Source organism: Belonocnema kinseyi, chromosome 4, assembly GCF_010883055.1.
Source record: "Belonocnema kinseyi isolate 2016_QV_RU_SX_M_011 chromosome 4, B_treatae_v1, whole genome shotgun sequence".
Taxonomy (NCBI): Eukaryota; Metazoa; Arthropoda; class Insecta; order Hymenoptera; family Cynipidae; genus Belonocnema; species Belonocnema kinseyi.
Genome location: NC_046660.1, coordinates 149,923,797 through 149,939,691, shown reverse-complemented (window position 1 = coordinate 149,939,691; position 15,895 = coordinate 149,923,797). Strand labels below are relative to the sequence as shown.

General features: G+C 36.3%; 1 protein-coding gene across 1 annotated transcript in view; it reads left to right on the top strand.

Moving 5' to 3' along the window:
- The window catches only part of LOC117171159 (voltage-dependent T-type calcium channel subunit alpha-1H-like), a 1,009,801-nt gene that overhangs the window by 316,371 nt on the left and 677,535 nt on the right, over positions 1–15,895 (top strand). The window contains exon 5 of the mRNA XM_033358216.1: positions 5,434–5,605. Coding sequence (XP_033214107.1) covers positions 5,434–5,605 — 172 coding nt within the window. The remainder of the gene's footprint in view (positions 1–5,433; positions 5,606–15,895) is intronic.

Sequence of the window (15,895 nt, the reverse complement as noted above, 5' to 3'; positions counted from 1 at the left end):
ACGCCAATTAGCACAAATGGTAAGTTCCGACAGTGCCTACAAGTGTGCCTACTGGCCGCTAAATGGCAATACCGGTTTCATATGTATACACCTGGTAATGCCTAAAAGAAGTTCCGTATAAACAGTGATAGCATGCTCGATATTATTTAGCTTGTAGTAATGATAAAACTTCCATTGTAAAAGTTTCTGTGCACGCATCTAAAAGGACTCAGAATGACTTGATCAGTGGTTAAGATGATGATCAAGCTTTTTGAGAACCACCCTACTTATAATTTGCGAACGAATAGAGGAGCATGGTGCTGAAATCTTTTTTGAAACCGTAGCACAGTGAAGAGCGGCTGGCATAGGCAAACGAAAATATCTAATGCAACTGGTAAAAAAATACCGATTTTTCCGTGCTTAACAATACACAGGTAATATGAGGATCAGCGGGATTCCTTAGATTTACTTTACATAATCAAGGAAACCAGTTGGCGGCACGCTCTTGCCCAGGGCGGGTTACCCTGTCCTGGCTGCTCTACGACCTACTTGCACGGCAGTAGCTGCGAGCTTGGCCGGACCACCCCTTTCCTCAAGGGTCCGTTGTTAGAAAGTGAGAAAAAAATGTAAGATTAAAAAATTCGTAATTTTGCAATCAGTGACTTGAAAGTAATATATTTGGAACCTCCGTATTTTTCCGATTACAAAGACATGTAATTTGTCTGTAAAGGTTAAAAATTTAAGAAGTATTTAGTATTAAATTGACTGTAAATCTGATGTTTTTTGATATTAAACTTTTTAAAATTATTTACTTTTCGAGGCAAGTAATATATCATTGAAATCGGAAAAATTCGTAAATGCTGATAATCCTATTTTCAAATCGCTAATTTAAAAATTAAAAAATTTTAAATTTCTGTACTTTGACATGCCTGTGGACAAAAGACCCTTGCTGGAGTAAGCTCACTCACACTAAGGTACATGGATAGACCGAAAAGCAGTAAAAAAAATTAAGTCGGGTGGAGCCTGACCATACCTGAAAACTAAGCGAAAAGTTTGCCGACCACTGAAGTAGACCTTACCTCAACTAAGAACTATTGATGGAAGCTAATTTTCATGGGCGAAAGCAAACTATAGCTTATAGTGTTCTGCATGAATAAGCTTAAAGACGTTGATTTAAGAAAAAGTTGTGCTCTGCAGGTTGAGAAATGTAAAAAAAAGTCAGAAATTTCAGGCACGTTTGAGAAGAGTGAAGTTTAGAGCATTATTTTTCACACAAAAAGCAATGAGAAAATCGGAAAAAATCATGAATTTAAGAAAAGCATTTGTAAACAAATGGAAGTTAACAAATTTGAGAAAAAACAATCTGCTTGTACTGCAGGGACATTCTCATCGCGCGCAGCGCGCGTGGTTGCAAGTTTGGGCGCTCCTAGGGTGCGCGAATGTTTGTTTTCACGCTTCGCGCTCGATAATATATTTATCTTGAGCTTCGCGCTCGATAACACATTTAGCTTCCGCTAACCGCTCGGTCCTTGTGCACATACTTTTTGAAACTAAGGGTCAAAGCATTGACAACAGTAATTTGGTGATTGGGAATTCTCTTTTGTTAAAGCTACTTTGGCTTTGACGAATGCATTCCCATCACGTATCCCGTACTTTGCGCTCGAGTTTATCCCTGAAACTGCATATCATTCTCATGAATGTATATTAATAAAATTCATAACATTTATTGGTATTAAAACTGACGTGCTATCATTGTCGCATTTAAAAAATTGCGCATTCTTCAATCAAGATTTTTGTTATGAAACATTTTATCGTAACTTTGATCATTTATCCCATAAACTGAATTTGCTCATTCCTCATGTTATTTTTATGATTTAAACTTTACACATACGGTCTATTGAGCAGCCATACCGGTTTTCAAATTCTAAATTACGTTCCGAACCTCAGTGACCCAGACTTTGTCAATTGATTTTACAACTGCATCATGCAGCGTTGTGTTATTTTGGAGTTCATATGGTCTCATTTATAGTACATATTCTTGGTCCTACTTTCGGTGTAAAATTAAAAACTTATATCTCCACGTTTCGAGACCCCCTCAATCCGAAAATCAAGTTTCTACGATGGCGTTTGTCTATCTGCCGTCCATCCAGCCGTACGTAAACACGATAACTATGGAAAAAATAAACGGATAAAATCCATCTTTAGCACAGTTTTGTTAGGTCCTAAAAGAAAGAACGAGTTCGTTAACCAGTTATTTCTAATAAAAATTCAAAAAGTGAGCGCATTTTGAAAATTTTTGAGGCCACTTTTTTCTGAGCGCGATATGAAAAAAAGTCATGAAGAGAAAAACATTGGTTTTTGAAAGCCCTACAAGATTATAATAACAAATTTTTGGATTTTCTTAAGAAATCAAAAATTCTAATTTTGATTGTGCAAAAAATAATGGAAAATTCCATTTTGTGGTTAAACTATGTAGAATACGAAAAGAGATAAATCAACAAAAATTAATATCCCCAAAAAGATCTACAATTTCTTTGAGAATCATTTCTTGATAGGACGCGCACTTTTTGTTTTATTCGGGAAAAAACAACATTTAAGAATAAAAAATAAAATAAAATTGTGTGGGAAGACGACGAAAGTTACGAGAGAAAAAAAAGATTCAACAAAACCTGTTCACAAATGTCTGTCTCAAATCGAGCGCGAGTGTCACGCTGAGAATGTGTACCTCAAAGCCTGCAGAGCTTTGATAAACTTAATCTTTGACTATACTTTGAGATGGAAGCTTCTAATGTGTCCCCTAAGGGTTTACATTTTTCTTACACCTTCTCTATTCCTTTACACACCCTCCACACACTTACTTGGTGGTGGAAGGGGGACCTACAGTTTAAGGTGGGTTCCGAACCACCAAGAGCAACAGCCTTAAGTACTTAGAGAAAACCTTTTTCTCTAGAGGTACCGGTCCCACGACTCTCCGGAGATGAACAACTCCCTTGCTAGGCTAGTGTTCACCGCATGGGCCACCGAGACTCTTCCAGAGTGCAAGGCGGGAATCGAACCCGCAAGCCGAAGGAGTGGGTCCAAAGCCTACGCTTTAACCCCCACGACCATCGTCCCACTAGACTATACTTAATTAAGTAGACAATTCAGAATGTAAAGACGCATAAAAATACTGCTATCTAAAAGAGATATTTTTGATCAAGTTTTATTCAAGCATTTCAAATGCAAAGAATAAATATACGAGCGCAAAGCGCGAGCTGATCTATTATGGAGCCATTATCGTTGTTATGATAATCTTGCAGGGCATTCAAAAATAAAATTTGTTCTTTCGTCGACTTTTTTCATGTCGTGCGTTATGTCACTTAACATGTTCATTTAAATGTGTTTTTTGGAATTGTTTAAATAATATGACTGGCAGATTACAGTCTGAAACTCAGATCTTATCCGCTGGATAACACAGCCACACAAAAAAAAAGTGTGCGGATATGATAACAAGACATACGTATTTCTATGGATTTTGGGGCGCTGAATTCAAATTCGGTATCAAAAATCACCCATCATGTCATGGTTGGCCCATAACCTCAAAAAATGACGAAAAATCATGCACTGAGGGAAATAAATTTCAAAATAATGCCAGTGATGCAAATTTTCACTTAAAACATGTCGACAACTGTGAAGGATCAACTCTTGTCTGATATCAACTTATTTAACATAACTTTACCCAACAGAACCTTACCTTACCTAACCTGAATTAACAGACATTTTTTGAACTACACGTAAAGCTCTGGAAGCATATTTTCCCAGTAGCAAATGTGTGCTACATCGAATGGGTGAACTCGAGCCTAATCTAGAAATAAATCTAACCTAGCCTAACCCGTTGTGTTTTTGGTACCGTTTGAATCAGCTTGAGCTTAACCTGCAAAGAGGTTTAACCTATCCTAACCTAACAAAACCTGACCTAACCTATCCTAGCCGAATGAAATTCAACCACACGTGCAGCTATGTAAGCGTACGGTTCTCAATCTTATATGTGAGCTATATTTAATAGGTAAACTCGATCTTAACCTACCATCACCACGTGGAGGTGCCCTGGTTACAGACATAGGCGAATAATGCTAGCAACAAGCGGTAACGAAACTCCAGACATTTACCTCTATTAATGTCAAAATATGACAGTACGCAAGAACAGGGATGCCAGCGTAATCGGTTATGTTAGGTCAGGTTTTGTTAGGTTAGGATAATTTAAAGCTCTATGTAGTTTAAGCCGAAGCTGAATGAAACGGTACCGCAAACACAACGGGACAACACAATCAGTTTAATTGTGTTTCGTGAGTTTAGGTTAGGTTAGGCTAGGTTAGATTTATTTCTAGGTTAGGCTCGAGTTGACCCATTCGGTGTAGATGCCCCAAAATCCATAGGAATACGTGTGTCTTGTTACCAGATCCGCATGCTTTTTTTTGTGTGGCTGTGTAATTTTTCTAGGTGGGAGGTTTTCATGAATAAAAAAATTCTCAAATAATGCAATAATCATTGTTTACATATTATAGGGCAGGCAGGAAAGATTAAAACTAATATTAAGGACGTTGGTCGCATTTATATATTCCATGTGTCGCATATAAATATGTAAGGAGCTATAAACTTTTGAATACTAAGTCAAACTTTTCTTTATAAACTATAATATGAGAATCAAAACCATTCACAAACTTAGCACCATTTTATTTCTATAAGGAAATATATGCACTATATATATAATAAGAGCCAAGTGAGAAGATCTTGTTCAGAAAAATATCATTTAAAGTTTTTCTTAATTTATTTTACATAATAAATGATTTAAAGTATTTTCTGTTATTTAAGTATTTAAGTTGACCAAGAGTTTTGATTTATATTTTCACAGCTGATTACGAAGGATTTTCGAATAAACATTATACACTCCGGATTTAAGATACATTACCATGGGCCACCTAGAGTTTAAATATTAAAATTTTAATTTTTAACATAACGTGGTAAGAGCAAACATAAAAAATCGAAAATGTTACATTTTCTTAGAAACTAATATAAATATCACTTAGCAACCCATAGATCTTCTAAAGTACACTCCATATATTCCTAAACTTAAGGCCATGTAGCACTTGCTCGATTCATGCCATACTGATATTTTTTTCTAAACGACTGTTATTCACACAAAATAGGATAGGCAGCTGATTTAGAAAATTTAATTAAAAGCAAAATTAAACCTTTCGAACGTCACCACTTTTTTAGAATTACAAAACAATGTCATTCAAAGCTTGTTTTGCTAAGCATTCAGAATGTTATAAATGTTTTAGGTCGTTTATATAAATTTTAAAAAGTTTAATTAAATTTGTCATGTTATGTGAAAATAAGTTGTTGAAAAAGAAAGTTTCGGTATTGGTAGGAACCGGGTAAATGTTGCGCGTACTTAAAATCATATTTTTTAAGGTATGCGGATTCTAGTAATGCTGCTGTTGGATACGCTCCCAATGTTGGGTAATGTTCTATTACTCTGTTTCTTTGTCTTCTTTATTTTTGGCATCGTTGGTGTACAACTTTGGGAAGGAATATTGCGTCAGCGATGCTTTCTTAAGCCCCTGCCTACTGTCAAGTACCCAGAGTAAGTATAAATCAATTTATTTTATTCAATATGCTGCCAGGCAGAATTAGTAAAACCTCGTATACAGAACGAGATCCTTCAAATTCAGTAAAATTGCGAACAAATTTATATTTTGGAGTATTTTAATGGAAAGTTGCCAGTTTTAGAACCATGCGAAAATAGAGCTTTGTGAGACAAGTGGGAGAAAATGTACTTTTAAGAAAGTTTGTGAATTAAGTAGCTCAAGCTGACGCATGTAAATGAATATTTTTACACGAGAATGTCGAGCAGGGAAAGTCGGATTCGGACGCTAATAGAAAGTTCGAATACAGTGACAAATGACGGCTCCTCGCCCAGTTATTTCTATTTCATAAAATTCATCCTCTAGAAACTAGAATTCTCGATCCTAGCTTTTATCTTTTCTAACTTCAAATCGTTTCTACAAATTTTAAAGTAAAATTTTTCTAAATCAATTTTTTGCTCCAGGTTCACTTTTATTATTCCTACTTTTGGATTTTAGGTTTTAGTATGTATAGTTTTTCTTTGCGCAAATAAACTTTTGGGGCAGGCCTCATCGATCCAATAACATGCAAAAGTAAACTATGCATTTCGGAGAGTCACTGCAAGATTTAATGCAATGTATGAGTCTAAAGCAGACGGTCGAACACAGTGACGAATGCCAGTTTAGAAATAATAGGGTGCTTTATTGCGACTCATTATAGCTATCTTATGGCGAGAAGCTGAAGATTATAGTAATCTGTACGGTAAGCAGAACATGTGGTCCTGAAAAACGTCTATTAAGGAGGTGTAAGCCAGTGACAGGCAGAGAATTTGGAATTGAGTGATTAGCGACTGACCGTTGCGTCTTTCAGGGTGCAAGGTTTTGGTATCTCTCTACTTGTTCCACCCCAATTCGGCTACAGCCCGGCAACCCTTTTACACCATGATTATACGGATTAATCTGACTGGTGACATCTTTGGTACAAAATTTCTAACGAGAACTTCTCGAAATAAAAATTGCATCTGTGTGATATTAGCTACCGCAAAAGTAAACACAATATATACAAGATGATTATTGCGCAAGGGATGAGATACAAGAAAGAAACATATATAAACTAAAACATAATGAACTTTAATTTTCCTCAACTTAAGATACACTTTGTTTCAGTTTAAGATCACACACACCCAGAATTTGTATATTGATACAAACATTCGGAACGTCGCCCGATTCGTTTTAAGATGAACCGATGTTTTACTTCTACTAAGGTCATTATAGATGACTGCTTGATTTGATATATCCATAGGTGTAATGATAGACCGATTAGATAAGAGTGAAAAACGGCACTAAAATTAACGGAGTTATATTAAGGATGTTACAATTAAGTTGGGGTCTGGATTGCTTAAGAAAACGTTCATTTTAGATCTTCTTTTGCGCTAGGCAGGAGGCAGAACTTCACAATCGGTCTCTCTAACTCGGTAGTAGCTATTCGGCCCGTTACGACGCAAACTAGGCCATCCTCCCCTCGACGTGCCTCGGTAACTCTGCATAAAGGCCATTTAATACACGGAATCGTCTCAGTAGCTTCTTTCACAATATCCACATCACCTACCAGTATAGACTGTCGACGCTGATGCCATTAGGCATAAACCACAAAAATGTGGGTCTGGTGAAGGGATAAAGATCCAAATAATTTGGTTCATGGATGGGACAGAAAAGTATAACCAGACACTGCCACCACATGCACAGCACGTGTAGACGTGCAAGAAAAAAATAAAAATTTTGCCTTTATACTATTTTTGTCCACGTCTGGGATCTGCTCGTATACTTAATGGACCAGCAAAATCCACGCCACTGTGGAGAAAGGCCCAAATGACGAAAACATACCAGACATATCAGAATTCTACACTTTACAACTTGGTGAACTCGCATAATCAAAAATTGAAGTCTTAGGGTGGCGAGTATGTGCTGGATATCTTCATAAAGGGCACGCTGATGGCAGCTGTTAACGACCAGATCTGTGAACGGAGACTTTGATGGCAAGCTATATTGGTGCGCCGCATTAGGATTCAAATCGAAATGTTTTAGACGGCCACCAACTTTGGAAATATTAGAAAAGAAGTAGGTATGCTGAAAGCTTCGAACCCTTTACAATCGAGCGTGGTTAATTTTCCTAGAGAAGATTTACAATGAGCGAAACGATCCCACATATAGGGATGAGAAACTATTGTGTGGTGTGTGGCAATGCGTCGTTCTAGCAGAGTGAGTGAGCGCCGTGATGCTTGGCAGAGAGGCCTCGAGTAGCGCAGTCGGCGAGATTCTCGATTCCAGGTATGTGATTTTAATAATCATATGAAAGGGATGTCTAAATATATGATACACGATTAGCCACAAGCATATACCAACTGCAAGGATAACACCTCAACCATGCAATGAAATTTGTGCTATCAGTACAGAGAAGCATCCTTACATCTTCGAAGGCAACATTTTTCTGAATATGAAGTGTAAGACCGGCGAGAAGCTCTGCCGCACAGAGCTCGAACTTTGGAATAGATAATTGTTTTGTTTGGCGTGACCTTCGATTTAGTGTAAATGAAAGATGAACAAACGACACCTTCATATAATACGATTCTCAGATTGTAATGGTCCACGCTGATTCCAAGTCCTTTCCGTCTGATAAAAAAACATCGTCAATATGGATATAACGGGGGAGTCCAGGCTGGTCCAGTGTGTTGTTAGGCGAAAGTTTTTTATCTGTGGACTAGCTGAATAACGTATGCATCCAAGTGCCTTGGTTTGGGTCCTGAGAAGTGTCTCGAGCTGATCAAACGTCTGTGGTTCCACTTTATCTCGGCTAGGCGTTTTCTAGTCCCAACGGGAATACTGATCCAGTCGCTTAAACGTTTAAGTGCAGTCAAGGTAATGATGACTTCTATTGTTCAATGTAGAAGCTTCCTCAACTCAACGGCAGATTCCGCAGATGCCGGCTGTAGAGATCATAAAGCGGCAATCTGAGAATGTTTTTCTCACGAGGTGAGTCCGTCAATTTCTTCTGTAGTCATTTCGAAGGGTAGGAACTGAAAGGTTCGAGGCAAAGAATCAATGCTTCAACATTTTTGACACGTGTTGACAGATTGCATTTATGTGACTGACCTTTAGCTCCTATGGATAAGCAATTTTTACATCGTTGATTAACTGTACTTTGAAAGTTATTTTCAGCAAGTTTATCAGTGAAAAATACATTATAAAAACGATAAAGTATGAAATATAGTATTGAAAAAACAAATAATTATTATTCTGAGCCAGCTGGTATATTAAGCACTGACATAATAATTCGCTCACAGATCGAGTGTTAATACTGTTGTAATTAAAAGATAATTTACGTACTTTTAATAGTTTCTTATTAGTTTTTTTTATTGATATAGCTTATTTAATCACGTGTTACAAAGTCCGTTCGGTAAGCTTTTGTTGTCAGTTTTATATTTGAAAACACTGTCTACTAAAGACATAATTTTACCATTTGGAGTATTCTCTACAATTTTAAAAGCACTGTTACGATCTGTTTTTACAACGGAATAAACAGATCTTACTATGATTTTTATCATAAGATGCCGGTCGATCTTTTACATTGGACATCGTAAAGTAAATTTAAAAAATTAGGGCAATATTGTTATTAAGAATCCGTTACTGAGTAACATAACAATCTGTTATTAAGTAACACAATTTAAATGTACAAATTACTTTTAATGTAACGCAAAGAAGTCCAAACTTTTTAACATTAGATTTGCTATAGAACTCGAATTTGAGACCTGTATGAAGCTATAATATCATTCTATCGAAAGAACTTGGACTAATCTTGTCTTAAAATAACGAAATTACTTAAAACAACAATTTTTAATAGAAAGAAATAAAAATTCTTTTCTACCCAAGTAAACTCAGTTGGCTTCCACCATAAGGGAACAAAATAAAAAACGGCCTGATCGATTACACAGCCACGCAAAAAAAAGTGTGCGGATCTGGTAACAAGACACACGTATTCCTATGGGTTTTGGGGCGATAAATTCAAACTCGTTATCAAAAATGACCCATCACGTCATGGTTGAGCCATAGGTTTAAAAAATGACGAAAAATCATGCACTGAGGCAAATAAATTTCAGAATAATGCCAGTGATGCAAATTTTCACTTCAAAAACATGTCGGCAAGTGTGAAGGATCAACCCTTGCTTGATATCAACTTATTTAACATAACTTTACCCAACAGAACCTGACCTAACCTAACCTGAATTAACAGAAATTTATTGAACTACATGTAAAAATCTGGAAGCATATTTTCCCAGTAGCAAATGTCTGCTAACCTAGAAATAAATCTAACCTAGTCTAACCTAACCTAACCTAACCTCACGAAACACAATTAAACTGATTGTGCTGTCCCGTTGTGTTTGCGGTACCGTTTGAATCAGCTTGGGTTTAACTTGCAAAGAGGTCAAACCTATCCTAACCTAAAAAAACCTGACCTCACCTAACCTAGCCGAATGAAATTCAACCACACGTGTAGTTATGTAAGCGTACGGTTCTCAGTCTGAAATGTGTGCTATATTTAGTAGATTAACTCTATCTTAACCTACAAATGAATCTAACTTAACAGAACCTAACGAAATTTTTCTTAACACAACACAACTTAACTTAAGTGTTCCCGTTGTACACATTAAAATTAATTTCACTGTACTACAGGTGGTTAAAAATTTAGACGTACATTACTCATTTGAAGAAACTTAGAACTACAAGTAGAATCGACCCCATTTCAATTAACCTGACAATGTTTGTATTAATTAAAATGTAGAACTGCAACTTACACATGCAAATGAATAAGAATTTTATTCAAAAATTTTTTCTCTCTGCTTTTCTTAGACTTAAGAGATATATTTATACTATCTTTCTTGTTTACATTTTATCTTGCTTTTTATCGTAATTAAATTGATTTATAGACCTATTTCAGTCTATTTTCTGCCTGCTATAACGTGTCCTTTTTTCTTCGTAGGAACGATGCAAAGGGTTACGCTTACGTTAAGGATCTACATTCGTTTTCCTTTTCAACATCCAGCAAAAATCAGCCATCATGACCTCGTCCCTTCTACCCTGATATCGTTGTTCCATCACTTTTATGTCTTGATGAAAACGATCCCCTTGTTCTTCGCTGAAATCGCCAATATTTTCTGGAAACTTATCCAGATGGGAATCTAGAAAGTGAAGTTTTAAATTCATCAAGCAGCCTAATATTTTGTAGTTTCTTATCATTTTCGCAACAATATTCTCGTAGTCTGGACTTCTTTTGTTACCGAGGAAATTTGCGTTTACTGCTTTAAAACTTTCCCAAGCGTCCATTTCAATTATCGTCATATGGCTCACGAAATTAGTTATCTCTTGTCAATATTCGAATCTGTGGTCCATCAAAGACTCCTTCTTGCAATTTAGCGTCTAAAACATTAGGGAATTTAAGGGATATATACTTATAACATTGTCCATCTTTGTCTAACGCCTTGACAAATTGCTTCATGAACCCAAGCTTTATGTGGAGGGGTAGTAGTAAAATTTTTTCTGGATCAACGAGGCTTTGGTTGATGATATTATGAGAACCAGGTTTGAATGAATCTCTTGAAGGCCAATATTTTTGCTGTAATGATTGGCTCGTTCTCTGCTATTCCACAGGCATATAAAGCATGGCTCTCTCGTGAAACCCGATTGTTAGCCTAATATCATTGTTATGATTTTGAGATCATCACATATTTGCCATGTATGATTCGTGTAATTAACTTTTTCAAGAAGCATTTTAACATTGTTATATTCTTCTTTGATGACCGTTGAGTAAGCTATAGGGATACGAGCGTAAGTATTCGTGTTATGCAGTAAAACAGCCCTAATGCTGCGTTTTGACGAATCAATGAAAAGTCGCCATTCTTCGTCTATGTACACATTTTTTTTCAAGTGGTTCATTAGTCCGTTAACGTTAGTGCAGTACACTAAAGACGTCTCTTCGTCTTTAACGAAAAACTTTCTGAATTCTTTGTCCCTGTCGCGATAGAATGAAACTTTTGTCTTTAGCTCTAGAAGATTTCTTCTTTTTAGAAATAAAGCGGCAAATTCAGCGCCGTCTTTCGATAATCCACGATCTCTAGTAAAATCATTCAGTTCTAGTTGCGACACTAATATTAGAACCTCCAATTTCATTTTATGCACGCCATATTCGTCATCTTTTTTGTCATTTTCATCTGAATCATCAGAACTATTTTCTGTTCGATCACTGGTTTCACTACCGTCTTCATGACATTGACTTTCAACTTCCATTCTATCATCTTCTAAAGCGCTTAAATCAGTCTGGCGTGCATTTTTATTGATTTCAATTGCTCTTGTGACTGTGCACACATTAATGTACGAAATGTTACGTTTATTTTTGGCGTTAAACCCTTTGACGGAATTCATGCAAAAGTAGCAGTCCTTCACAATAACGGGTTTTTTTCATGTATCTGGTGTAGAGTACATGCGGTACTTTTCGTAGTTTGAATTTTTTAGACGATACAATATAATTCTGCAGGAATTGCAAATGACGTGAGGAACCCATTTTGTTTCTTGGTGCAGCAATTTACGGTCAAAACACTTTTTGTGAAGACTTTTCACTTTACATTTACTGTAAATGTAACAGAATGTATCTGAGCTATTCTTGCAAACATGCGATTGAGAAATGCTCGCGGTTTTTTTCCTTGTAACATGAGACTCTAGACCAACCAAGTGATCCATTGATGAAGATCTACGGTTACGTGATGACGACGTCGGAGAGCCCGCTTTCCCACCCTGACCAGACATCGATACTGGGGGTTTTCCCAGCATTGTAATACACTTTTTACCTGTGTCTGCCATGACGGCATGAACGCCGTTTACCCAGGGACTCAGCCAATGTGGATCCGTTGCCCACCGTCACCACGTGGAGGTGCCCTGGTTACAGACACAGGCGAATAATGCTAGCAACAAGTGGTTACGAAACTCCAGACATTTACTGCTATGAATGTCAAAATATGAAAGTACGCAAGAACAGGGTAGCCAGCGTACTCGGTTAGGTTAGGTTAGGTCAGGTTTTGTTAGGTTAGGGTAGGTGTAACCTCTATGTAGGTTAAGCCGAAGCTGAATGAGATGGTACCGCAAACACAACGGGACATCACAATCAGTTTAATTGTGTTTCGTGAGGTTAGGTTAGGTTAGGTTAGGCTTGGTTAGATTTATTTCTAGGTTAGGCTCGAGTTGACCTATTCGATGTAGCACAAATTTGCTACTGGGAAAATATGCTTCCAGAGCTTTACGTGTAGTTCAATAAATTTCTGTTAATTCAGGTTAGGTGAGGTCAGGTTCTATTGCGTAAAGTTATGTTAAATAAGTGGATATCAGGCAAGGGTTGACCCTTCACAGTTGTCGACATGTTTTTGAAGTGAAAATTTGCATCACTGGCATTATATTGAAATTTATTTTCCTCAGTGCATAATTTTTCGTCATTTTTTGAGGTTATGGCTCAACCATGAGGTGATGGGTGATTTTTGATACCGAATTTGAATTCAGCGCCTCAAAATCCATAGGAATACGTGTGTCTTGTTACCAGATCCGCACACTTTTTTTGTGTGGCTGTGTAATTATCCATACAATCCTTATGGGCAGAATCAAACATGTTACCCTGGATGTCAGAAGGATAAGCGATAACTTAAAAAATAATCCATTCTATTCTTAATGGAAGAATCTGGTATCCATCCTTAGACGTCAGAAGGATAAGCGATATAATATTCAGTAATTATGTGGGGACAAGGTTGCGAAGATTTATTGATAGCTCTTGCTCGAGACCGCGGAATTAAGAAATTAGATTACAACAACAACTTAAAACAGCCCTAAAATTTTTTCATATTAAAATTACAAATGTATACAAAAAATAAAAAAAATAATAAAATAATACCTAAGCTATAGAAGAATAAAATAAAAATGTAACAAAAAAAGGGAGTGCAGAATTGTTTCTTTAATTAAAAGTATCCGCAATCGAAGGACCAACGTTTTGGATTATAATCGAACATAATGATTATCGCAAAAGTGTTAAAATGAACACAAGAAAGAATCATATTCAAACTAAGACATGATTAACTTTAATTTCAGTTCACTTATTAGACTGTTTATTAGACTGTCAACTGTATCAGTGTCATACTATCACAAACATTTTTTTATTGAGGAAGACTCCCTTTATAAATTAGATGCTCGTCTTTTTCCTACTTTTGATCCCCCCGCACCTTTCTCACGTGACTTTCCATAATGTTGTTTCTGCCCTCAGCCCCTCTATTTTTAAGCTAGTTCTTGATATATAATCTGTAACATAGAACAAAATGAATCTAAATAATATTTTCTTGCATACCTGAAGGATGTACTCACTTTTGCATATATGCTTGGAATACCACACTTCTGAAGAAATGTGCTTTCAAAATTGATCAGTTTCACGATTTGGACTTGCGAACACTGCTTAAGCAATTCATTTATTTATTGTCTATATTTTAGCTTTGGCCTTGTCGGCATGGTAAAGATTTTGTTTTCATACTTCTTCTTCAATCATTTGTCAATTCGGATGAACAAGATTTTCATGTGAGCCATGTGGCAGAATAACTCCGCGAGTTTTTCCCTACTGCATCGTTTATATAATACATTATGCGTTACGCGTAATGTTTTTATTTATATCGTTGTGTCCTACTTAACGTGAAAGAAAATTCCTTTTCATCCTTAATCTAAAAGAAAAAAAAACGCGTAAGATAGTTAAAGAACGAACCCTAAGGTGAGGTATTCTTGTTTCCAATATATAGAATGCGGTTTTCTCACAGGATTATTAGAGTTAATTATAACATCAAAGTCATATTTGTGGAAGTACAGTATGGCGTTTATGATCACTTTCAAAAAGCGAGAATTCGGCCAACTTCTAGTCCACTTTAAAAAAAAAATCTTCACCATGCGATGATACAGTTAACGAAGAGTGCTTTACACTTCTAATCGTGATGTAATATATTTGGCCAGTATTTGTAACCGCTCTTTCGCTGCCGTCATACCTATTGGTACTCGCGATTTGTCTTCCTCTAAAATAAAGCTTAATTAATAGTTTTTTAAGATGTATGATATTCCTTCCAGATTCGTAATAGTGGAAATACAGACGAAATGGTCTTATAAGGTTTAGGATAATCATCCACAGAATGACTCAAAACTATTGACATGGTGACAACAGGCCATGTACCCCAAATTGAATTGAATCTCCTGAGTAATGAGGGAAAGTAGATCGTGTTACTGGATACATCTGTTCCCGCAGTTGCATTTGCGTTAAAAGGTTCACTATGGTTCAGCAACTGCGGAGGATTTTATATTAGCGTCGTTCTTCTGCAGAATGTCCGAAAATGTGTATATCTGTAATAATTTTGAATAGCTCCAGCTGCAGCTTTGCCGCCCGCGCGCGGCTACTTTTTGTGTTCTGAGGAAGCTTAATCGGAATCTTATTTGCTCATTCATGAACTATGCCTCTCAATGTCTCCTAAATGCGTTATGACTCTTCGCATGCCCCAAGCTTTATAGCATCTGAAACAAAATAATTATCTATTGCATAGATGGAATCCATAATTTTCAATATGAGTAATATATGTTGCTCATGATTTTGATGATTCACATATAAAATGTTGTTCAAGTACAGTAATTTCAAGAGCAAGTTAATTTTATGAAAGAAAATTAAGTTTCATAATCGAAATTATATTCTAGGGATACATAAAGGTATTAATTTAGCAGATATTAAAGCCACAACTAATTAAATAAAAGTATTTTTTAACTCAATGAATGGAATTTTTTTTGAGAAATCTATATGCATGACACGTTGACAAAAGGAACATACGTCATTTGGAATTTAGTTTGGACAAATAATTAATAATACAATATAAGTATAAAGGCATATGCTACTTTTATAGTATTAAAATTATATACATTTATAATTGAAAACTTTATCATAAGGACAACCGCAGAATTTCGCCGGGAGCAGGGTGCTAATCTGAAAAATTGCAGCCGCTTCCAGCGAAATCACGGTAAAATTTCAGCCATAACCACGTTTCACAACAGTGAGATAGGTGGTTACAGTCTGTAAAGGAATCAATACGAACATGCAGCAAAAAACTCGTGCACCCTAAGAACACGGAGTGACCCAAGGACAACCGCCTTCTGCATTTTTCCCGCAAGTGTTCTAGCATATTGTTGACACGCAGGGATGCTTTTTA